Raw genomic sequence first — 27,141 nt, 5'->3', positions numbered from 1 at the left:
AACTTTTAAACTTTTTTATTGAAGGTTTCTTAACAAAATATAAAGTTATGTGGAACATTAAATAAAAAATCACATTTCTTAGGATTCAATTTTTTTTTCAATACTATGCATAGTTTAAGTAATCATTAGTTCCCATTCTGAACGAATTTTGAGGATATTGCACAGGTTCCATACCCATATTAACATGGATGGGGTTATTTAAATCAATATCAAAACGATGGTCTGGTTTGAAATGACCTAGAAAAAAAATTCGTTTATTGAAAATCTCATGTTGCTGTTACATTTTACCAGAGAGTGTTCTGTTGAGTTCATATATAATTTGTTCTAGTTGATCCTGATCTAACTTTGCCATAACTTTTGTGCTATTATAATGCACTGATCTCCGTGTTCTTGATAGCAAGGGGAGGGTAAACTCGCTTTCAGAAACTGGAGTGTCATCAGACCCAAATTCCTTTAAAATATAATTTATATATCACAATATGTATAGAATAAAAAAATGAATATATCCATTTATTAAATTACCAAACATTTTCCACTTATGCAATACGCTTTTTTATCTGAAGTACTTCGTGAACAGTCAGTACCAAACGGAAACCATCCTTCTTCTCCGTTAACTAGGTAATACCTATGTAAAATATTCTCATCTTGGCAAGCTACTCGGCATGGTCTGTCAGGATCCTCTTGTAATAAAAAAATGTATTTTTGAGTATTTTGACTGTTCTGTAACGATTGAATCTTACCAACCGCTGGTGGAATTTGCATTCCTACTCCAGAAAGTCTCCCCACTCTTTCTTTATATTTGCTGCAAATCATCGATGCATGTTGAAAGGGGGACTTTATCCGTCCACAACCCTACATTCAAATGTTCACTTTAAATTTTTATAAAGGCCGTTTTGCATGCGACTTACAAATTGGTCGGGTTGACACAGTTGTATGCTAGACTTAGCATGTTTACTTTTACTCATTACTAATCTAATTCCAGTACCAGGTGAGATACAGTTGAAGTGACATCCACTGGCACTTTTCCATTTAATGATGTGTCTGCTTCGTAGACCAGTTCGCCAAATGACTTCATTGTCACTGCGATCAATCGGACAAATTTCAGGCATTTGAGAAAAAGCCACTTCTTCGTATGAATCACAGACAAAATCTTCACAGCGGCCATTTATGCAATAACTTGATTTACCATAACGATTGCGACGAGTCTGACATACTGTGCCGTCAGGAAATGTCCAGCCTCGGCTTTTGGTACCCCCGTTACGTTTTTGGCACCAAACTAAGCAAGCTTCTTCTGCTGCAATCAATATTTCTTATCATTACATTTATACAATTTATTTGCTTTATTAGAACTTACGATCTGCGCTAATTTTCTGCATACCTAAACCGTTCAAATCTTTATCTACATCTCTAGCTCTTGTACAAATTTGTTCCGCAAATTCCCTAATAGTGAGACGAGGAACATTAAGACATTGTTGAGCATTACAAGCTTGATATCTCTTGTTGATTCCATCACAGTGGTTACCACTATGAGACCTAAAAATATTATCAGGTAACACATATTTTTATTATTGCTGATAGGTTCACCTAGGATTATTGCATATTCGCGTAGATATCTTAATGCCAGTACTTCCAGAGCGTAATCTTCCTTCTTCGCCAAATAAACAACCTGAAGCACAATCACTAAATGGTTTCCATTTAGCCCAAATTCCAGACGATTTCTCTATACGTGACTGCGATGTTTGAGAAGTAGAACTGTAAGCAGCACTCACAGGAAAACCTCGCGAAATACATCTACCACCTTTACACCACTGAAAAAGTATTGCCACCTTCAAACTGCTTTTTTTTAACTTCAAGTTTACATACCATGTTATGACCACACATAGTTCCTTCCAATGCGGGATGAGACGTCCATGTATATCTTTCTCGTTCACAGTGTAAATCACGACAAACATCATCTAAGGGCTGCTGTGACGAGTGTCTGCTCCCACGTCCATATTTCAACATACCTTAAAGAACAAAATAAAGAAAGTCTACTGATGCAATTTATTTTGTAACTGGAAGAACACTTATTACAGCTAAAATAATGAAGTACCCAGTTCCTTATCGTGGGATAAGGAACAAGAGGATACATTTTAAGACTTTAAAGAATACATTTTTAAAATTAAATATTTTGCTATGATAGTTTGGTCTTTCTTTTAATACGCCTAAAGTATAACATAGGGTAAGAGTGAAGCCATAATCAAGATTATGTACATCCTTCAACGGTGTAATACTTAGGTCCGTGAAGGATATCAATTAATGTATAAAGCAATAATAATATGAATATTTCAAACTTTCGTAAGTATTTCATGCAGAACATATGTTATGTATATCTAAATTAAAATAAGTGAAGTATATTTCTTTGTGGGAAAGAATTTTATAAGTAATTCACAATACTTCTTACGCAGTTTCAGAAAAATGGAATCCAATCTAAAACTCAATTTATTCGGTTGGAAGTGATATTCATTTTTGTGTTAAAGTTTCTTTGATATTAATATTGAGAAATTAAAGCAAATCGAAAGTAAAACTTACACTGCTGATTTGAATCGAAACGTTCACCAGGTAAAGCACCTTCTGCGCTATGGTCAAGTTGACCTGCTGAACTTCCATGATCTAGTAAGCAGCGGGACTGTGGTGTACTATAAAAACATACATTAAATTTTAAAATTCAAAATTTCAAGGCTGACCTACTCTAAAAATTTTTGTAAATATCGTCTACTACACGCAGACCAAGTTATTTTTCCACTTCCTAAAGTAGGTGACATAATATAACTTGCTGGATCACAGTCATTGTCAGCTAAAGGACCATCATGTCTCATCCCTAAACTAAATAAAAATCGTTATGTTTAGAACAATTTAAGTACAATTAATATACTTGTGGCCTATTTCATGAGCAACGACGTAAACGCTTTCAAAGTGTCTCCCTTCATTAACAGTACAGCTGCTTGTTGTGGTACACATTCCAGCTACTGGAGCCAAACCTGTAAATTATTGATTTAAAATAACATTTTTTTTTAATATAGTAAGTAGAACTAACCCACTACTTGGTTAGAAATTTTGCCATGTTTTCCTCTAACATACAAGTCTAGACCGGTTAAAATTAAAGCATGGTCCCAGTGCTGAGGTTCGCGATCTCCAAGTGGATTTTTTGTTCTTTGCCAGTTGCAAAAATTTGAAAGAAATCGATCAATGTCAGGAGGTCTAACTAAACCCGCGGTTTCCTCTTTGAGTATATCTAGTCTTTTCAGCACAAAATTAACTGGTCGTCCTAGGCTGGGATCATGATAAAGTAGTTGTACCTATGACATTCTGTAATGAAACAAGTTGTACATCCATTTCTTCCACTACTCACTGCGTTGATCATGGCAAGAACAAATCTTATCAATTCTCTCTCCGTATCAACTGGAAAATTAGTCTTCATATGTTCAAACAAATCTTTATCTACAAATACGGCAGTTTCTACAAAAATTGGTGTACCTAAAGGGAAAGTTTCCCTTTTAGAACGATTCAGACTTATCAAGTTTATATCGCCTTCAGCTTTGGCCTTTATTTCTTTGGTTATTTTAATCTCGTCTCTGTTAGTAGGCAGCATTATTGTATTATGGTGGTAAGGACATGTTTTCTTATGATGTTTGCGAATAACGACATGAGGCTGTTTGGAAGTTCCGTCATGAAATCTCTTCGGTAGCGGATGTATAATATAATATTCATTGGGCTCAAAATGCAAAATTCCTCTCTGCATAATATACAAATAAATTAGCATATTAGAACCAGACAATTAGCAGTAATAAATAAAATAGAAAATTAACCAGTTCCTAATAAAACTTAGTTTTTGAATAATTTATGGAATAAAATGTTGGGGACATCACAAGTGTTGAAGGTAAGTAAACACAAATTATTGAACGGAGGGGCCTACAAAAATCAAATTATGAAGGTAAAGTTGCCTCGTTAGGTGATCTTTTAAATTCCACAATAAAAAATTACAATACTTTTTGAAATAATTCCGCATACAGCTTGATAGAATAGTTGTATCTGTTGTGAATTCTTATTCAAGAAATATCACTGACTTAAGTTAATTATTCTGTGAATCTTTATTAAGTCAAGTCCATTCACGTTGGATTTTCCTCTCAAGGTCAAATAATTTAATTTTTTGGCTCTAATTATGTTTTGTAAATAGTGACATGCAGCTAACCAACATAATGCGATTTAGCAATGCTCAATCCAACCTGTACGGTGTTTACCCGCATGTCACTATTTACAAAACATAATTAGGGAGCCAAAAAATTTAATTATTTGACCTTAGGAGGAAAATCCAACGTGAATGGACTTTACATATATCTTTCTGCTACAGGTGTCCCAGAGTTGCGAAAAAGCTCCATAACTTGTTTGTTATTAAAGATATTCGGCCGTATCACGACACCGTTATTAAAGTTGCCGATAACTAAAGTCGTGATTAAAATAAACATAAAACGATATAGATTTATGCAATTATAACGTGCCAGAAACTTTTGCTATTTTTTGCGGCAAACATTCAGGAATCAAACAACGTCAATCATTTTAATTTTTTGTTCGACACTGTCAGAATTTGAGAATTTTCTCCTATGTGAACGGATTTTGATAAACGTCACAACTTGTCAAAACAAAACCTCAAGCTAATTTTAAAGGTTTTAAGCGATTTGGAGCCTTTAAGGGGCTCGTCGAACAAAAAAACGTTGTATTCAACTCGTTCGTGTGTAAATTGGGCCTTTTTTGGCACTCGCGCCAAAAAAGGCCCAATTTACACACAAACTCGTCAAATAAACTACTATTATGTGCAATGGATCAATAAAAACACAATTTTACACATTTGTTACCATGATTTCAAAAAATTGGACCGAATATTCCCACTCGTGAAAATTGTATCGGTAATACCACCACTAGTGATTCCAGCGATAATTTTTAACAAATGAATACAGCCTTGACTATTACCTTCGAAAAATTTAAGCAAATCAAAAAGCTCGAATATTTGAATTTTAGCCAATAGCGATCGAATTACAGCGATAATACTGCACTAGTGCAATTATCGATAATTTGCACTAGTGCCAAATTTTCGCGTAGTCCTAATTCAAAAATCATTTGGTATTAATTTTATATTTTAAAAAGAATTACGTTTATTTGTACTTACTTATCATGTAAATTTTTCTCAGGAAATAGTCTGCCAAAATATCCTCTCCTGCATGTCAAATTGTCGATAATTTGACATGCACTCGGGATATTACTAGTGAGAATTGCTTCCAAATGGACTCACGTGTCTTTTTTGTGTTGTTGGAAACATTTTCTTCGATTTCTGCTTTAATTTATTCTTCCGATTTGCTGCCAAATTGCCAACTGGTTCATGGAATAGTCCTCCGAATACAACTCGTAGTCCAAATTATGTAGACTATTTTTCAAACTGGTTTCACTCATTCAATTGTGCTTGGGAATCTCACTCGTGATGACGCACTCGTGGATTCATTCCCAAGCACAATTGAAAATTCGTGACCAGTTTGAAAAATAATCGACATCATTTGGACTACTCGTGGTATTATAAATGAATACAAGTGTAGGTACGTTGTAAAATTCAATTTTTATCCTTTTGGCAAAACGTCATTATCTAGTAACTTCACGTATGTTTGAGTTAGAATCAGAAACAAATTTGAATTGATCATAATCATAAATAACTATTATGTTTCAAATTTGTTGACAACTGCTTCGAACGGTTATGTTTTTAATCAATGTAATAAGTGAAGGAAATTAAAAATTGTCAAATTGACAGGAGCATAAAATAACCACAAAATAACCAACAATAAATAAACGTGCCGGTTTTTTTTTGTTTTTTTTTCTGTTTCTGTCGTTTCAGTAGAGAGAAAGCGAGGAAGGAAATTGTGACGTCACCTCAAAAGGATAAAAATTGGACTATAGATATTTATATGGATACCTTCATTAGTTTAAAAAAACTGTGACAAATTTTTTCAGTCTGCAATTTATCTATTTTTCCATCAGGGGCCCTTCTACTCTTGCAGTGACAAGTAATTCTTACATTTAGAAACTTTAAAATTGAATTAGCTTTCTAGAAAAAAAAAACATTTTATTTCCGCATTTTATATCCATTAGGTACTTTATAAATCTTGTAAATATTATCCTTAACTTTCTCAAATTATTATTTAATATCTTATATGAACCGATCAACTTTTATTTTAACTATAAAAGGAAAAGAGTAGGTAATGATATTTTTACTCAAAATATGTACCTAAGTATGTATGTATTTATAAATTTTAATATTTTATAATTATTATAGTATAATGGCGGACAAAAAATTTCGTCCACAACTGTCATTCCACTCACGTATGCTGTAAAGCAGCCTTTAAGCGCGAATAACCTCACTTTACATGTTGACTCAAATTGTACGGGTGACAGTAATAAACTTCAAATTTTAATTTGCAAACGTCAATCATAATGACAATAAATTAATAATAAATTAATTAATAAAACATAATTTTTGTGAAATGACAGGAAAAGGGTGGACGACATTTTTTGGCCGAAATAATACATTTCGAGACAGAATTTCGGGCATCGCTGTCAATATACCGTCAAAAATGTAAAATAGGCTTTACATTATTAACCTCAATTTTACCGTTTGCGACGATTTTGATTGACATGCGATTGACGTGAACAGAAAATAAATTTCAAAATTTGACTTTTGAATGTCACGTTGACAATTAAGGGTGATTTACAACGCAATTTTTTGAAGTGACCGAAAAATGATGCCCGAAATTCCGTGTCTCTATCTGCACTACGGCGGCCAAAAAATTTTAGCCGTCATTTTCTGCAATAAAAAAAGAAAAAATTGTAATCCATGCTTTATTGTCATTATGATTACATCTTGATTATAATGGTATTTTTTGGGTGGCAAATTTAAAAACTTGAAATTATTTTGTCATTTTCTACTAAACAGAGCGTTTACCTCAGGTTATAATATCGCGGCCAAAATACTTTGGTCGTCAATGTGACATAAATGATATTCAATTGTAAAGCAAGCTTTAGGATATTTAACCTTATTTTTTACTGTTGTCAAAATTATTTTAATCCATCAGTATCATACGGGTGGGGTAAATCCCAACTGCGGAGGCAGGGTTCAAAATCAAAAGATCAACATGATCGCGGTTTAGACAACCTTCAGAAGCAAGTAAGACGATTCTATATTTATCAAAAACTGAATATGCCATATTTTTGACAAGAATAATTTGAAATTGTCATGTATATTGACATTAATACTTTATTTACATTTGAAGTGTCAAAAAGTGACGACCAAAGTATTTTGGCTGCGATAGTATCATCGTGATCATTAAAAACGACTACACTAGAAATTTGGCTGTGTAAATTTGAATGAATGTCATTGAGACAACTGAAAAATTCCACAATTAAGATATTTTCAAAAAAACATTCTGCAAACCCGAACACATGATGGTGGTACCATTAGAAACATTGCTGCCGAACTGAGTGTTAGTACTAGCACTGTGTTGCGGGCGGGTTTATTTTCACGGATTTGAAAATTTTAAATATTGATGTTGATAAACTTTGACAAATCTCGGTACGTTCACTCAGCCTAAATTTTCAAAAATCTCAGTGGCGTCCCAAGTTAACTGTAGTCGTTTTTTATGATCACGATGGTACCATTGCTCTAATTTTGTTCATTCATGTCGGATTTTTGGAATACATACAGAGTGTTAGGTAAATGTCCGGCCAAACTTTAACCGCGAGCTACTGGCTTCATGTAGAACTCGGAAAAAATATTTAAAAAATTCTATGTCAAAAAATAAATTGACATTTAATTTTTGAGGTACAATTTTTTTTAATTGCTTTTAGTCTTCTACGTTGTCCCACAACCTCGTAAGTAAAATTTCGGCATATTTTAAAAATACACCCTGTATAACATGTTTTATAAAATGTACGCTAATGCGAAGTAACCTATAGGAAATATGCTTTAAAACAAGGAAACCGCATTGTGTATGTTTTATAAAATATTATATACAGGGTGTATTTTAAAAATATGCCGAAATTTTAGCTACGAGGTTATGGGACAACGTAGAAGACTAAAAGCAGGTAAAAAAAAATTTTCCTCAAAAATTAAATGTCAATTTATTTTTTGACATAGAATTTTTTAAATATTTTTTCCGAGTTCTACATGAAGCTAGTAGCTCGCGGTTAAAGTTTGGCCGGACATTTACCCTGTATTTGAGCTTTAAGCAGTTTAAATTGATTCGCAGAATAACAATATGCATGTCAAAATGACAAGAATCGAAAGTGGGGTTACGGTTCCTAAAAGTTTATTTACACTTTACGTGAATGTCAAGATAGTGACGGCTAAAATTTTTTGGCCGCCATAGTATAAGGTGATTCATGAATAGTGTCTGATTTAGCGCCTTTTTTCTTGCAACAAAAATTACTCTCTCATAGAATACTTCACTGTTTTTCAATTTAAATACAATTGTGTGATCATAGTAATCCGATTTCAGAAAAATGAAACAATATTGTCAATCAAATGTATCAAAATAATAATCAAGATTTATTAAAATTTAACATAAAATAACATTTTTAATTTACAATGCGAAAATTTCCGATAATAATGCGGAATCTGGAAAAGTGCCCCGAATAATTGTATTTGACCGCGCTAAATCGGACATCATCTTGTAGATATTTATATACACTGCGCCGCAAAATTAACGCATAATTTAGAAAATTAATCGTATTCCTTTTTAGAAAATCACTGCCATTTGGAAACCAAAAATGTTCATTCGCATTATCTTAAAGTTTAAATCCGATACTAATTAGAAAATCACTTTTCATAATGCATCATTTAAAATTAAAATTTACAGGCTTTTTTAAAGTTTTTTCACAGTATGCGCTAATTTTGCGGCGCAGTGTATAAATAATTTTATATTTATAATTCGTACTACCTACAGTTGGTTGCAAAAAAAACTGTCAGAATAAAATTCACACATTATTACAATTTTTCTATAGTGTGAATCCTTCTTACGAGAGATATGATAGAATTGTGGTCAAAATTCAGCGACATTTTTAAAAATTATTTGATAGGTATTGCCAAGTAGACAAATGGACAAAATCAAATTTACAATTTACAAATTTATTGTGAAATAGTAAATGGCAACATTTAGAATGCGACATTTAACAGTTTTCTTTTACCACTTTTTTTTGAATACCCTATTTTAACAATTCGTCCAACCGAATCGTTTTAAACCTTAAAATATCTAATTTGTTATTTATCGAAGGTAAAATAACAAGACCTAATTTTTTTATCGGATAACTTTTTGCTTTGACAATTTTACAAGTTGAATTTGGGCATTTTTATTCTGGTTAGACTCGAGAGCTTTAGCTCGAGGGTTTAACCTTTTAATAAAAATGCCCAAATTCAACGAGTAAAATTGTCTAAAGCAAAAATGTGAAAAAGTGAAAATTGGGAAATTTATCATATATAAAAATTAGGTCGTGTTAATTTTGGCAAAATTAATTCCAAAATACAAACTTTAACGTTAGGTAATTATTTATTTATGATATAGTTATTAAAAACACAATTATTAAAAACAATTTGAGAATCTGACAGGAGCAGCATGCAATTTTAATCACTTTTGACAGATCACAGAGTAGCAGGATCGTGATAAACATTTTTGATTGGATGAAAGCAAGCGCTCTCATTTGAGAGATTTTAAATTGTACAGTTGTAAGCCAACACTACAAAATGCACTAGAATACATTATACATCAATTAGAGCATCATTTCAGGGCAAAAAATGTTACTGCTTAAAGGTAAATAAATAAATAATTTACGCTAGGTAGTACTTTCTCTGCGTAGAATTTAGTGATTTTGATGTCAGCCAATCTCTCACTGGACAAATTATAGTAGAGTTTTTTGCTTGTACATAGAATCATGTGATGTATATATATTATGCAAAAATTTTAATACAGCCTGTATATGTATAGTACTATCGAATTCATGAAAAACTAGGACAGCAAAACGTCGTAGTTATGACAATTTTTCAAAAATGTTGTAGTGTAACGTTTCTACGTACTTTATTTTAACTGGTTACTATGTTACTAATGTCCAACATGTCAAGTAGATAACCTAAATACGTTTGACGTTGGATTGAGCATTGCTAAATTCGAAGTGTTATAATGACAGACTGATAAATGATAAATATACTGACAATTCAATAGTCTGATACATACCTATAGATTAAATTTTAAGTGTTCCAGTTTTATTTGTCCATCGACCGTACATACAGGTTGTCCCAAAAATGGCGTACTAACGGTGCACTACCGGAAGGGATTACCGTAAACGTCACAAAAATGTTAAAAAAATCCTATTGAACTTATTTGCTGATTTGGCGGTCTTTTAAAGTAGCACTTCTAATCGTACATATTATCAGAAAGTACAAGATCACTCACTACCAATATTTAATCCTGTATAATAGAGAATTTAGAAGCTTTGGAAATCGAAAAAAATATTTTAAATCCACTACGGTAACATTGCAATGTAATGATTTACGAATATATCTTTGTTTACATTGTATTACCGTTAATAATAATAGTAAAAATTATTTTTTTTTGTCGGAAACATTTTTTCCATATTTTTTTCATCCTCGATAAGGTAGTAAGTAGTTTGTACGCCAATTTTGGGACACCCTGTATATCAAGTCAACATTTATTTTTTTTATCCAACACATCATATGTAATATGACAATAAGCATGGCGATTTTAAACAAATAAAGTGGCATATAAGTCACTAGTGATGTAAAAGCCATATAAGTTACTAGTGAACTAAAAACAATTTTTTGCTATGGTAGTCGGAACTAAAGCTTGAACTGATTCTCGCATCGTCGATCAAATTAATTTGTCACAATTGTCATCATTTTTCAACGATATTCTGAAGGTGTTGAATAAAGTTAAGTATCGCACACGTCTGTTAACGGCTATAAGTCACTTGAAAAAACTAAACCACTCGTTTTCAACTGGTGGTTTACCTGTTTTTTCAGTTTTTCACATGACATATATCCCTTCTAACACATTAGTAACAATTGCGGCCACGGAATTTTGGCCGTCACTTGTCATTCCATTGAAATGAGATGTAAAGCGGCCCTTACGTATTCGTAACCTCACTTTCTGCTGTTTGTCATTTTGACGCTGACTGACTTGCATGAAAACGCGCTTCCTCATTGCCTGCAACAAGTCAACCACACACATATTATACATGTATATGCAGGAATAACGCAAAGAGATTCATTCCCCTCGGATTCAAGACAAGACTTTCTTGGATCTTCTTGAATCTTAGCTCTCGGTAGTCTCGGTAAGATCTGTGCTAGGACTGCTAGGGATCTGTGCACCCTAGCGCAGGTGCGCATGTGCTGCATAACGCCTTTCATTAAATAAGCACAAACATGCCTTCCTGCACATAATGCGATATCTTGTAAAGCTACTTTAAGTGACGATCAAACAATGATATTTTATTAACCTAATGTTGACAAAGAGAAAGAAAGCGTAAAAATATAAAAACCAAATAAAAACATAATAAATAGGTAGGTATTACAAACATTCAAAGAAACTAGTATTTTGTAACTGCCCCATTTGCGTCTAAAACTTTTCTTAGTCTATTCGGCATGGAAAGGCATAGATTTCTGATGTAGTCCTGAGTTAACGCGTGCCATGCATCAGTGATCGCAGTAAGGAGTTCCTGTCTATTACGATAAATTTGTCTCTGTTTTTGCAAATGCCTTACCAAAAAACCCCACATATTCTCTATCGGGTTCATATCTGGACTACGACTGGGCCAGTCGAGGACGTTTATATTTTGATCCTGGAACCATGTTGCTACCCTATGAGACGTATGCACGGAGCAGTTGTCCTGCTGAAAGATAAAGTTTTGATTGGGATAAACCCTAGTCACTGAAGGGCGCATCACATTTTCCAGGATCCTAATATAAACGCCAGAGTTCAGTCGCTCTTCCACATGGAGCATTACCCCAGGACTAACAGCAGAAATCCACCCCCATACGTTAACAGAAAAGCGACCGGATCGTTCGGTCGGTTCAACGTAGCGTTCCTCATATCGGCTGTTTCGTGGTCTATACACCCTAACACGACCATTGTGCGACGACTGGAAGACCTTTTCGTCTGAGAACACAACTCGGCTCCAAAAAGCATTATCTTTTGCTAAGTGCTCTAAAGCAAATCCAACTCTTGCCTCCTTATGCTGAGGGGTAAGACGTATTTTTCTAGCAGCTGCGTGGTTTCGTAGTTCACTATTCCTCAGACGATGACGTGAGGTTCTGACGGAGCCCGGGAAATTACTGATATTCACTGCTGCAGTAGCAGTAGTAAAAGGACTGTTTCGTATCACAGTTAAAAGTTGTTCGTCTTCATTACGTGTAGAAATTCGACGTCCCCCGGAACCTGGACGTCGTTCCACTGTTTGATCTTGCCTCCATTTTTTAATAATTGCACTTATCGTGCTTCTTCCTATACCCAAACGTTCCGAAATTTTAGAATGTGATAGACCATCTTGGAACAGGGATATTATCTGCACTTTATTAAAATAAGGTATTGGTGCCATGTTCGCAACTATTTGAATGTCAATTCAAAAAGTCAATCATAATGACAATAAAGCATGGACTACCTCCATTTTTTTTGAATTGACATGAAAGTGACGCCCAAAATTCCGTGGCCGCGATAGTACCATAAATAACTATTAAGTAAATTAAATGTATTGTGATTACTGATTAGTAACATCTGTTATTTCAACAGAATAATTACCATAGAAAGTATAAAAAGTCAATAGAATATACATATACCTATGTTTTGTGACACTGAAGTAATAAAAAATCTTTAAAATTGTCAATCTTGTTGTAAACAAAAACAATCTTGTAAAAGCAGACATCTTATAAATTAATAAGTTAATCACAATAACAAAAACGTAACCCGTAATTATGCTAAAAAATACAAAAGTCAGTATCAAACTGCAAAATTCAATAAAGGAGAGCTGTAATGTTCGAATAGTTTGATTATAAAACTAGGAAGAAAAATAAAACAAACAAAAATGTTCATTTATTTTCTATGAATTAAAATTTATCATAAGAATTGTTCCGTCAATAATTCGTATTTAAATGATTTAGGATCAGTTTACAGAAGCGAAATTAAGTTAATCGTAATCAAATGCGAGATTAACTGTTCACGTGATCAGATTGAACCAATCGAAGTTCCGGATTCATGGGTTAATCGCGCATTAAAATTTAATTCGAATTAAATATTTAATTCTCTTTCTATAAACTGGTCCTTAATGTATTATGTTAGATATTATTTTTGTGGGGCTTGTGGTGAATTTTGTTTGTATATAGCTGATTAGCTAATAAAGACATATTATATTATATTATTACAATCGAGTAATCCAGAACAAAAAAATATAATATGAACAATTAATATTTTCAATACTTACAACGCCATTGCACAGGCTCACAGCAGATTTTTCTCCCCTATAGTAACATTTAGCGTCGTCGTCGAACAATTGTAATGGATAAGATCCATTTGCAAATGTTTCCAAAAAAACGAAATCTGTAGACAGGAGATCAGGGTTTGGAACTAATTCTATTTTAAAGTTTTTTCCCAGACTAGGTGCCTCTATGTGTAGATGATGCACTAAATCATTCCTTTTGTGAGGGACAACGAGATGTGGATAACTTATTGACAATTTAGATCCTGCAAAGAGACAACAGTGCGCAATTAAACACGAAACACGGAAAAGATTGTTGGAGTAGTATAAACAATGGAACTCTAGAAGATGAGTTGGTGCAATTTCCTAATTGCTTCCTACAATTTCAGAAAAAGTGGTTGAACAAATTGCTGCCGAGCAACAATCGTTTCCCAACATTTTGCGCTCATTATTAAGATATTTTCATTTGCAACAATAACAAATGCAAGTATGTAGTTATTACTAATTCATTTACTCCTAAGTAAGACTAATAAAACATTAATAAGTAAAGTAATAATTAATATTGGTTTATATCACTATAAATAAATAAGTCTATTTTAGTTATTAATTTTTAGTACCTACCAATTTTTTAGCATTATTTTAAGAAAAACTATAAAAGAATGTAACCTTATGTCTGACAGATAAAATATAAAACTCTTTTTCATAACTAAGAGACAGTTTTATTCCCGGTTTTATTAGACACTTAAATAGTTTAAGATCCAAATGTGCTAATTATTCGCATAGTTTCACTGTTACACCATTTTCATTGGTGATAATATGGTAACATTATTTCTAGATTTTATACACCTCACCTTACTGCCAGATGTTAAATTTTTAACGATCTGTGGCATGTAAATTTCTATTGCCTGTTAATTTTTCATTAAACTTTGATGTTTAAACAAACTGTCTGACAATTAAAACATTTATGCTGGTTGAATATCATTTTATAATTCTGATAACAGAAATTTTGCTTGTTAATTAGAAGTGGAATACTTTTTACAATAACCTTCCTTAAACTTGTACTGCAGTCACATACCGTTAGTTATATCGTACAAAATATTGAAAAAACGAACGAGTTTCTGCTTATTATAGCTATGTTATCAAAACTGCTGTTAAATTTTAATTGAATCCGATCCTACCATTGTAGGTAGGTGGTTTTACAGTTCACAATACACTCATTTTGCCACTAAAACTCTCATGAATTAAATAAAATCGCTGCAATATTCATACAAAACTGAATAAACTAAGCCAAATCCATAAAAAATACGTAGATCTATGAAAGTAAATTCAAAAGAAGTTTTATCAAATGAAAAACATTAATAGTATAAATGAAATGTGGAGTAATGTTTTTATAAATTCAGAAACTGTACTTGACAACTATAGAACTATATCATGCAAAACGAAGAGTAGTGGTTTATTCCTAAATCTAACGTGTTAATGAGATGCCTATTATCGTTTTGAGTATGACGATGTAGTACCTCTTTGATAACATTCGTTATTAGTTATGAATTACTTATCGAAACTATTTAATAGTAATACATTTTAATTAGTGTTGATCCTATAAACTGTATTAAACAATACATAATAAAACTAATTTAGAAAATTATCATTATATAAATTTTACACAATATGAATGACAAATAGTTTTGTGAATTAATATATAATCTGATGGAAAAGATGTGTGTACACTAGAATTTCAGTTAACAATAGCACACCTCAGTTATACCTACTCGTAATATTAAAAAACAAAAAACAAAATAGATATTCAGACCAACCAATACAAAAGAAATATTTCAATTTTTTAGACAAATAAGTGTTAAATTTGACTTTTATACGAAAAATACATAAAACAGTGTATATCGTTGATTTGTAGCCGGATGTTATTTCACACACAATAAAACGTTCATGACCTGTGATTGCCAACGTTGTAACACATGACCTCACCATTAGGAATTACAGATTTTCGCAAAATCTTAAGCATATTGCAGTATGTTTCATTATTTTTGTTCAACATATAATATCGTATGATCAAAAAGTCTTTGGATCGCAATAGCCATGAAATGTAAAAACCATCTATAGAATTATTTACTTTTACTGCCCATAGTTTTTATGTATACCTACTTCAAAGTAGCGCTAATCTCTCACGAAACTCATTTAAACATAAACGAGATGAATAAACCCATAATTCTATAGATGGTTTTTACATTTCATGGCTATCGCGATCCAAAGACTTTTTGATCATACGATATGATACTATTTGCACAAATGCATAGTATTAAAATGAATATTTACCAATTGGGTGCTATTCTTTTTAAATTTGGGAAATTTTCGGTCTGGTGCTTTCAACGATAATTTAAATATATTTTATATGTATTAGTAAAAGCTTTTTGAAGCGTTACGTTTACAGAAACAATTACTATTCTCATTATTTTGATGTGACATGAATGAACGCTCGGTATTATACCACAAATAAAAGCTGTATTCATACGCAAACAAGTTTCCAAATTGTAGCAAATACCTATCCAACAAATTCGTTAAATCATTTTATTTCAAATACATACGTACTTATAATTTGCTGATAAACATTTAAATACTAAAGTATGTATAAAAATATTAATGAACCAATCACATAATAGGTATTTAATTTTACAAATTAGGCCATAAAACAAGAATGGTGCAATTTAAATTTTTAATTAAAAAACTGCAAATATGGTGCTTTTGTTAAAAAATACATATCTACAAAACTGACAAATAGATCTTGACCGGCTGCCATTGACCTAATATATTCACAATGGTACTGACAAACTACACACACACACACACACACACACAGGTAACAATATATAAGGTCATATTATTTGCGTAAAACCGAAACATAGTAATGGTAAATTTGAAAACACAATGAGATTATTCATCACATTTTTTTATTAAAATTTCCCCAAGAGTAAGTGCAATGCCACTCACATCCAAAACAATAATATTGTTACACAACGAAACATTTGCATGAAATCGTGTTAATTCGAAAGAAAATGGTAAATTTCGAAGTGTTGCTAATTTTTAATTAAACGTCCGGGATTTATTTGAATTGCATGCCACGTTGTTAGGAAATACCCCGCAATAGCAAGGACGGCATTAAATTATTTGTTTGAAATTCGATGCAGCATAATCAGTGAGCATGAGTGCAGTATGTACAGTCTTTGGTGCTATTATTACTTAATGTAAACCTGGTGAAAGTTTAATTATTTTTTAAAATTATGTCGTGACTGAAAGAAAATTAAATGCCAGAATTTTTTAACTTACTTTCAGTTTAAAACCGAAAAAGAGATTATTAACAGTACAGAAAATGTAAGTTACGTGATTATCATTTATCACCTTAGCAATTTTATTCTCTCTAAAATAAAGCAGCTAAAAACTGAGATTATTTTCTAAATGTATAACATTTATTTGAATCAATTTAGGTATATGGTCCTCCCGGTATTGTGTTCATTTGTTTGTACCGTTAATTAAGTTTCTAGTTAAATATTAATGAAGTGGAGAGAGTTATTTCAATAGAGCAAAACGAGCTCGTGTAAATAATATTATGCAGCGGTTAAACTTTCCTGTTATTGTACTTGCTTCATTATTCTTAATTTTGTTCTCTTCCTTTTTCTCTCATCCACTTTCTCGTTAATTTTTTTTTTAATGAATAGTATCTACCTAGTATAAATTCCTCTGTTCACGTAACAGTGGATCGGCCAGACAAGGCAAAATCAATACATGCAACTCACCTGAATGTGAATTTCCTATGATTGATAGCCACTCAGCTTCAGTTAATAGCCCCTTCAATTTTTTTTCCGTTATCTGTAAAGTTGCAGTAATTAGTACATTCATACAACATAAATTAGCAGCAAAATGTCATTAAAAAATATTACATTTCCAAGTAATGATAATAATAAATTTTATATGGGAAAAAGACACGTGGAAAAGAGCTCTAGTCTTGTCTATTAGTGGTTGATCTAATAACCTACAAAATATAATCGATAACATATACAATAAGTGGCAGTCTCACATAACTCCATTGAAAATACCACGTCACCAATATAGGAAATTAGAAAAACTTCTCCTTATAACTCTGATAGTTTGAACCAAATTTTATGTTTATCCACTGAATATTACATAGGTATTGCACACCCCCTTACCCAGTTTATGTTCTTAATTGGAATTTATTACAATCAACTTCAGGAATGTGTAGTCAAGGCTCACTATCGCAAAGTTTCACAAGAAATTTACAACGGATTGATAACAATAATTAACCTTCACGGTTATATACCAAAATTACACCGTCAAATGCATTGTTAATTCTTTTAACAACGTTGAATCACTACGAGCAGATACAAGATTCTGTAAAATTTTTCAAACTTTAAGTGCGAAAATGAGTCAATTTCTAACAAAAATTCCTTATTGGGAGAACAGTAGAGTGGCTGTCAAACAAATGAAATGAAAATAAACGATAACCGATCTTTAAGTTAAATTATTGTCAGTCGCTTTGTTTGCAATCGATAATATAAAATTGATTTCTTCGACACAACGCAGTATCATTTATACCGAGATATTTTACTTAAACATACCGTGACAGCGGTACATGAAATATTGAAAAGGAAGGACGGCTTTATGGTATTGATTTTATTGAAATAACGAACTAGAATTTGCGTCAACATATTATTGTCGCTTTAAGAAAGGAACATCCCAAGGCAATTAAGCATCAGTTACGCCGGATTTTTATAATAAACAGTCAATCAAACATATTTATACCACAAAATGTGAATATTTTTTTTATCTCACCTAATGTTTAGATAACATAAAATTATAAATTACTCTTGGAGCGTTTTATTAATTTAATTTCATAAAACAAATATGGTTTATTGTTTCCTTAAATATTTATTTAAAATAGTTTAAGTATTTAAATTTTGAACATTGGATATTTTCAATATTAAAAGTACCGTATAAAGATTGCCAGAACAATATGCTTTAATTAAACAATTTGTTTCACAGTCTTCAATTTTAAACTTTCAGTAGGCTAAAATTTCACCTGAAATTTATAATTTTAATACAGTGAGCGGCAAAAGTATGGAATAAATTCCTTAAAAATTAAACAAAATTAAAAAAAAAAATCTTTGGACCGGTTAATTTTAGTTTATAAAAATACATATTTTAATGCAAAATAAAATTCCAAACAGTCATTTGTTTTCGAGCTATGACGTCATCTATAGTTTTTTTAAATGGAAACCCCCAATTTTTTTTCTTGATTCTGATAGCCCTTTTAATTGTCTAAATGCCAGTATGAAAAGTTTGTTACCTTACATCAGGAAATTTTTGAGAAAAAAAAAATTTATAACGAACAAAAACAAGTCAAAAACTGTGTTAGTAAGTATTTAAAATTATGGAATTAAATGTTCGAATTGCCATCCCCCAGCTTGTTGACAATAAGCAAATTTATGAAGAAATTCCCCCTGTTTTAGTTTTATCCCAGCACCCAACCAAAATTAAAATTTCTATACGTTGTGTTTCTGTTAAATGAGTCATTTTCGAAAACGTTTTGTAAAACAAATAACACATACGAATGAAATTGACAGTAACATTTGACTGTTTGATTTACCTACTTGATTTTTTGACTTGTTTTTGTTCGTTATAAAATTTATTTTTTCCAACTTTATTTTTTTTTTCTCAAAAATTTCCTCATGTAAGATAACAAAATTTGAATACTGCCATTTATACAATTAAAGGGGCTATCAGAATCAAGAAAAAAATAGGGGGGTTTCCATTTAAAAAACTATCGATGACGTCATAACTCGAAAACAAATGACTGCTTGGAATTTTCTTTGATACTAAAACATGTATTTTTATAAACTAAAATTGACCTGTGCAAAGATTTTTTTTGAGAAAAATTTTGTTTAATTTTTAAGGAATGTATTCCATACTTTTGCCGCTCACTGTATATAATTGATAGTGTACCTAATTGTTTAGCTGCCTATGGAGGCTATTTTGAACATTTCATTTTTATTTAAGCAAAGAACCTTGTTATAACATAACTAATGATAATGAATCTATCGTTAAAAGTAATGTTCAGACTATTTTTTGCAAATAACATTTTGTTTGTAAATTGTCTATTTCAACCATTTAGGTATCACAAAATGAAGTAAGTGACTAGATAATATTATTGTTTAATTTAAAAACAGCGCTAGACGTTGATTTTCACAAAAATAAAAGTTAGCAGGGGGCATGTAAAATGTATGTACTTACATATCCAAATTTGGTAAATTTGCACCGTTTAATTCAGGTTTGCTAACAAATAGGTTAACTATGGTATGATGACAGAAGACAAAAATGCAACGTGTGACACTTACAAACATTTGTTTGGCGAGCAAAACAAAACAGTATTTTTGCTAACGTTTCGCTCGTTAGCAATTGCTCGAATGGTGATACCCTCCCCAAGGTGTCTAATTAGGTGTTTTTGGAATTCAGTTAGATTCGACATTACAGCTGACAAGATAACTGTCAACAGTGATTGTAAAAGTCAGTTTTATTTTGACTTTATCTTGACAATTCAAAGCTTGATAGAAATGTAAGAAATTTTAAGTGTTCCGGTTTTTTTGTCCACCAACCGTACCATGCCGGTAAAAAAATTTTTGCCGTCATTTTCTGTCATTTCAAAAAAAATTGTAATCCATAATTTCAGAAAAAATGATAAGACTATCATATATGATATTGAAGTGAATTTTCTTTTAAAAAATGATTTTCACTCGAAAACACAAAATCCCAGCATCCTATTTTCGAAATAGGAACGTAGAAATGGCGACTGGTTTATCACACACAACTTTGTTTGTTGGAATTTCTGCAAAATCATAGCTGTTAGATGACTGAGTTACGCCACACGTGTCCAAAAGTTTTACTGGCCATAGGCGCCCTTTATCTTCTTTTTATTGAACATATTGTATATTCTATATTGCATTAACATTATACTCGTTGTCATGATCACATTACTGTATTTTGATACATTTTTTTACTCATTTTTTAAATTTTAAAATCAATGACAAAAATATTACTAACTTATAATAAGTCTTGTTAATAAACTCGAAGTAGGTTAGACACTTTATAACTACATACATACACACTCTCTATTTATTTCAAATTACAAGCAAGATATGTTTGATATTAACACAAGAATAATGTTATAAAATGTCAAAGTTGTGACTCAGACTGTTAAACGCAAATCTAGTGGAAATCTTTGATATATGAATGTATGTATAACCTTTCTTCGGTTTATTCTATGCTGGTCTTTGACTTTGGACATAGTAACTGAGGTGTCGATGACAATAGCCGCCGACCTTGGTAATTAGCGATTTTGGCACAAGCTTCCCCTCTCGCAAACGTTTGTGGTATTATGTATGGTCAGCAAGCGTGCCAGAGGACGGGTCAAACAAACAACATATCCGCCTCTTCTCGCGGACGTAATCTATCAACTGTGTATTCGTATATGCTGACGATAGTTGACTGGATTGAGTATTGCACCTTTGTTAAATAACACTTATTATCACGTAATTTTTGTCATTACTGCTTCATTCTTACTTTCCAAGATGGTCCCATTAATTATCTACATGTGAAACCAAGTTAATTAGATAGTGATGCTGTGAAGATGGCCTTTCGATATGAAACGAGTTTGGGATAGTAACTTACGATCTAGTTGCAGTTCTTTAATAACCTACTGAACCAGAAGACCGTATCTCGTAAAGCATTATCGATAATATTTTTTACGAATGTCCATTTAAGGATAAAACAGGATTTGTCGCCATCTTTTAAACAGAGTTGCAAAAAAAAACATTCAGAAATCTCACAGCATCGCAGATAAAATGTTTCTGTCTTCGATGAACTCCTTGTCTGAACCGTTGCACCGTTACCGTTATTTGTCACATGGGAACTGCTCTGTTTCTTCGCAATGAAGACGACATAATTCTTTGTCTAACTCGTTAATGGCAAAAACATGAGCATTTAATAATCTAACTGACGGCAGTCACTTTAACTGAATTGCATGAAATTACGAAAAGAATCATAAGGAACCGTCAGGTGTTACACACGAGCCACGTAATAAGTTGTTACTTTCAAGAGATCACGACAATCACCATGATTATTTTCTCATCAACTGAGATTCACGGTTCATACATTTCTATTAAAAATAATTATGTAAAATATCTTTACAATGAGAAAGTTAAATTCTGGACGAATGGACTAACAAAAACCTTGTACCAACACAAAAGAAAAATGAATAAATCCATTATTTCGGTGAATGTAACATGTCAAATGTAACATTGAATTGTCTTCTACGTGTACTTGCCTTTTGCTACTTCATTCTAATAGAATTGATCCTTCTTTTGTCATTTCGAGTTTAATTTTTTGCAAATATAATTCCGAATATAGAATGAAAACATATTTGTTTCTTATTTCATAGATATGCCAATATTAAAGTTTTACAACATTGTTTTATACGTACATATACATATTTGTATAGCTTACTAAAGATTACACAGGCCTGCAAAACAAAACTCTTAATCGATGTTTGATTTTGATAACTGATTTTGTATAACATTGGAGCCCTGATTACAAAAATACAATTCATTTTTTTGTATCACCTCAAGTTTTTTCACAATAAACAAAAAAAAATTAAGCAATTTATTTAGGAAAATAAGATGTTTATAATAATTCTTGGTTAATAATCTAACTAATTTTTTTATTCCTTATGAGAATGGCATCTTTAACGCTTTGTGAGGAAACTTCTTTTAATTGATTGCCTGCTGTATATTTTTTTTGGGTACATCGCGTTGTAACATCCAGCAAAAGTCTACCATCATTGATACGCTCCATCTTCCTTGATATCACCTCTCCATTTGTTTTATATCTTGGTCAAAACGTTCCCCTTGTTCCTCGCACCTTGGTGCTGTCACCAAGATTTGTAAGAAAAAGATTTAAGTGCCAAAATAGAAAATGTACTTTCAAACTCATATTAGGTACATCCCAAGATGTGAAAATTTTTAAACATGATTCTTACTATATTTTCGTAGTCTTCATCTTTGTGATTTCCAAGCATTTTTTCTATGACGTTCTTAAATGCCGTCCAGGCATTCCTTTCAACAACATTCATAGAATTTTGAAAATCATTACCTTTGTACAAAGATCTTATTTGAGGTCCTAACCTCTTTTCATTTGGCATTGGAGAGATCTGGTAACTTTGTACATTAATACTTGAAACATTGTCCATTTTTATCAAGAGGCTTTACAAATTGCTTCATCAAACAGAGTTTGATATGCATTGGTGGTACCTAATACTACTTTTTTAGGATACAACTAAATTATTTTTTATTATTGCTTCCCGGTACAAGTCTAGTTCTTAAAGGCCACTTCTTTTGAGTCCAATGCTTGTCTCGTGCCCGGCAGTCCCACTCGCAAATAAAACAAGGAAATTTCGAATATCCATATTGTTGTCCGATATTACAATATCGAAATTTTGAAATAATTTATTCATTCTAGGTGAACATTTCAATTTTAAGAAAAAACGATTTGTGAAAAAACTAGACGTGATAGCGCAAAACCAAAATCATTTTCGTAATCAGGGGATCGAAATTGTTCAAAAACTGTGAATTTTATGCAAACATCGAAATCAGTGCAGGCTTGTGTTATCATTTACATTTACACCATCAAAGCACATTCACGTAAGTGAAAGTTATAAAATGTAAACTACAATTATTATTTAAAAAAGGAATGTATTTTATCGGTACTTATTTACTTACTTTTATTTTGTCTAAAAAATTAATTGATTATTTTAAAGTCTAAACAAAAAATTCTTGAACACGTACAAACTGGTATCTATCAAAGTTAAATCTATAATTGTGAAGCATCCATACATACATAAATATTAAATACGTATGTACATACATACATTTTTCTTTAAAACATCTAATACATCTAAAACATCTACACACAGAGTTAATATCTTACTGTTAATTTTCTGTTTTCAGAATTTTGAGAAAAAGTGAGTCGACAGTCCTTTTAATTTGAAAAACAGTTTAATATAATAAAAATAAAAAAAGAAACTGCGGCTTCTTATAAAGTAAATTTAAAAAAAAAAATAAAAAATAATTTAAAACTTATCACATTTAATCACCTTAGAGCCGATTTCACCAACGCCAATTAACGTTAACTGTAGGTTAAAATGCTTCGTTACTTTAGTTGCCTATTGTTATAACAATGTTTTCGTATATTTTAATCTGTAGTTAAATTTAACTCACGTTGGTGAAACCGGCCCTTGCAACTTAAAAATTTGCTATTTATTTATGGATTCTAAAAGACTATTTCCCTCACAATATTTAAGCCAATGAAATCGCTTAAATTTTCAAAAATCATTCAATAGGGGCCAAATTAGGCGGAAATTTGCACTCGTGCAAATTATAGATAATTTGCAGGAATGCATTTTCCGATCATTCTTCTTAATAAAAAACTTTTTGGGAATTTTATTTTTACTTGCACTACTTTTTAATAAAAATAACATATTTGGGTAAATATTGTTCGGGATATAGTCCTCCGAATACCCCTCGGGCCTGTCAAATTGTCGATAATAATTTGACATGCATTCGGGATATTACTAATGAGAATTCACCTCATAAAAATTTGGCCAATGAAAATGCTCTACAGGCTGTTTGATGAAAAACGCCTCAACCCATAACTTTTTTTATTTATGACCCGATTTCAATGAACAAAAAAATCAAAGATATGGTTTTTCAAGCGCTACAAAACAGCCATTAATTTTTTTTTTTTTGGCGTTATCTTCAATAGCTAACGATAGTCAACTTTTTTTTTAATGGACACATGTAGTGTAGTGTAGTGTAGGCTTGGTCTGGTAACGTTTTTTTTTTTTTCTGAATCTAATGATGTATTGAAAGTTATCATTTGGTTCATAGCTAACTGAAAAAAAAAAAAACAATTTTTTGTGGTTCAGCTTATTATAACATTTTTAAGAGTGCCGTGAAAAACAATCGGAATACAAAGTACGATGAATGTCATCTAAACGTCAGCTTAGAAATTTTCATCTGCTTTTTAAAACTTTTTTATTTAAGTATAAAATAACATTGTGAGTCATGTAGGATAGCAGTCATTTGACTATTATTTTATGTTCGAGTGTAATAAAAATCGTAATTAGTCAAAAACAAAAATTTAATAGAAAGAATAATAATAATAATTATTATTATTCATGTTTTCCAAGAAAATAATATTAAAACTCATCAAGATTGCACCTGAAAATCTTCAAACTCACACTTGACAAAAAAAAAAGTTGCTATCGGTAGCTACTGAAAATAACGCCAAAAAAATTTTTTTTATGGCTGCTTCGTAGCGCATGAAAAACCATATCTTTGTTTCGACGACAATTTCCACGAGTGAGCGTTAGCGAACGAGTGGAAATTGTCTAACAAACAAAAATGAGTAAAATGAGGAGAAAAATTTCCCGCAATTTCGTACCATCGAGTTGTATTCGGCATGACAATTCCACGAAGGAAAATTTCATTTTCAAATTTTACACAATTTTTTTAATTTACACGTACTCTTATGACTCTCAAAGCGTTAGTTAACGTAGTAGAAAACAACAAAAATTTTACTGTGGACCAAAAATGAGTTTATCAAAATTCGATCAAGGAGGAGAAAATTACAGCGATAATTTTAGGAAGGTGGAGATGATTACAGCGATAATTTTTCGATAATTTTAGGACCATGCTAAATTATCGGTGTAATTCGTTACTAATTGGTCCAATGATTCAAAATTTCAGCCAATCAGCTTGTAGTCTGATTGGTTGAAATTTTCTGAGTGGAATTGTCAAAGAAACATTTTCTGAAATGAGTGATTAGAAAATACTACATATAATGTGTACATCAGATTTAAAGCACAGTCAACAATTCAACAAACTCGTATTATAAAAGAGGACACTGCATCGAGGTTGAACTTATTTCCATCAAGTAATGATCATTCCTTTAAAAGCACTTTTTATATTATCATTTATTTTTGCCATACGCCAAATTTTTTCACGTCGGAGTTTATTCATACAACATTACAGATTACCAAGAGTAGTGAATTTAAGTAATGAAGTTATGTGGCTCTAAAGGGTCGAGCTGTAAAACTGTAAAAAGAACTAGCGGTTGTCGTTTACATATTAAATAAATTTATCTAAAAATATTTTAACACAAGACTAATTTTTCTTTAAAGTACATAAAGTAAACAAAGAAACATTTACTTTACAACGGAACACTACCACCCTTTCAAACGATGACCGCGTCAGACATTGCTTAACTTCATTTATCGAATGATATACATACCTATATACAGGCTGTTACTGAAATGCATTGAGAAAATTTAAACAGATAAATAAATAATTTTCTCAAAATTCAGAAAATAAGGAGTAAGATATGAACTCTGGGTGTACGTATTATTAGATGTTTTAAAGAAGCATGTATGTAAGTATGTATGTAGGTACATATGTGTGTATACAAAATTGTCATAGTTTTTGTTAAGGAATTCATGAGGTCAAAATCACATATTTTATACACCTTCCAAACACAATACGTTTTGCTACAGAAAATTCATTTTGTAACAAAAAATAACATCTTCTTTCAAATTCTCATTAAAAAGAATGGTGAGCCCATTTTAACACTTTTTGAATAAAAGTCGACTAGATCGAAGGATATGGGTTGATTTTATTCACATAGCTACACACACTTGTTTTAAGAAATAAAACTGATTTATTACTTTATACATATTTAACAATCAAACAAAATTGTTCTTGCTATAAAATGAAATAGATTACAAGAATTCCACGATTGGAAAATGCAAATAATTTACGATTTCGTATACGTATACTCGTCTAATACATTCTAGACATGAATCTGAAGATTTATCGTCATCCTTTTATATTTTTTTTTAACAGAAATATATAAAAGTACATACCTGAAGACTGACTGCGGTTCCAAATAGCATACAGGCGGCTATAAAAAACCGCGTACACATGCCCCGCATGACCTAGAGACGTTTGTATAAGACCCATTTATTTATCACACAACATAACTGCACTAACACTAGAGTCAGACGTTTTCTGGCATTTACACATTTTTATTCTAGGAATTGCACGTTTTCTTTAACATTATGTATATTTATCAATTCAGCCTCTACAACAAGAGAGCGAAAGGTATTATACAGTTTCTGAAAAAAAAAGGCGTTCAAATAATATTTGTTGTTAGTTAGATCTTAATTTTAACTAAAAGTGAAAACTCAGCCTTGCACCAAAAACTCAGCTGCCTAGGTCCGCATTTACCCACAATCCGTTTAATGCGATCTGGATGAACTTCTTCAGCACGGTACACATCAGCTGTTCGCAAGCACTGAACTAGTCTGCAAAATACAGAGAGAGAAGGCTTTGATAGGAGATATTACCATTTCCACTTCACGGGCAACGAACCATGCACTTTGTCTAGTTTTGC

General features: G+C 31.7%; 1 protein-coding gene across 3 annotated transcripts; it reads right to left on the bottom strand.

Moving 5' to 3' along the window:
• LOC138123634 (A disintegrin and metalloproteinase with thrombospondin motifs adt-1-like) lies at positions 1 to 27,141 on the bottom strand. Of its 3 annotated transcripts, none has more exons than XM_069038401.1 (17): positions 26,976 to 27,135; positions 26,612 to 26,829; positions 17,361 to 17,433; positions 13,561 to 13,820; positions 3,392 to 3,775; positions 3,077 to 3,338; positions 2,915 to 3,020; positions 2,731 to 2,865; positions 2,572 to 2,678; positions 1,864 to 2,006; positions 1,585 to 1,808; positions 1,355 to 1,533; positions 909 to 1,291; positions 741 to 852; positions 523 to 680; positions 289 to 451; positions 1 to 237 (listed from the first exon to the last, which is right to left on the bottom strand). In XM_069038401.1, exons 2-17 carry the CDS (start codon positions 26,678 to 26,680, stop codon positions 104 to 106), a joined length of 2,892 nt encoding a protein of 963 aa, XP_068894502.1. In that variant the 5' UTR covers positions 26,681 to 26,829; positions 26,976 to 27,135; the 3' UTR covers positions 1 to 103. The 3 variants fall into 3 exon arrangements, with proteins under 3 accessions (XP_068894502.1, XP_068894501.1, XP_068894503.1); XM_069038400.1 differs by having other exon boundaries at positions 909 to 1,294; positions 26,976 to 27,131; XM_069038402.1 differs by lacking the exons at positions 1 to 237; positions 289 to 451 and having other exon boundaries at positions 537 to 678; positions 909 to 1,294; positions 26,976 to 27,141.

This window comes from Tenebrio molitor, chromosome 2, assembly GCF_963966145.1.
Source record: "Tenebrio molitor chromosome 2, icTenMoli1.1, whole genome shotgun sequence".
Classification (NCBI taxonomy): Eukaryota; Metazoa; Arthropoda; class Insecta; order Coleoptera; family Tenebrionidae; genus Tenebrio; species Tenebrio molitor.
Note: the sequence above shows the minus strand (reverse complement) of the source record. Positions and strands in the feature narration are given on the sequence as shown.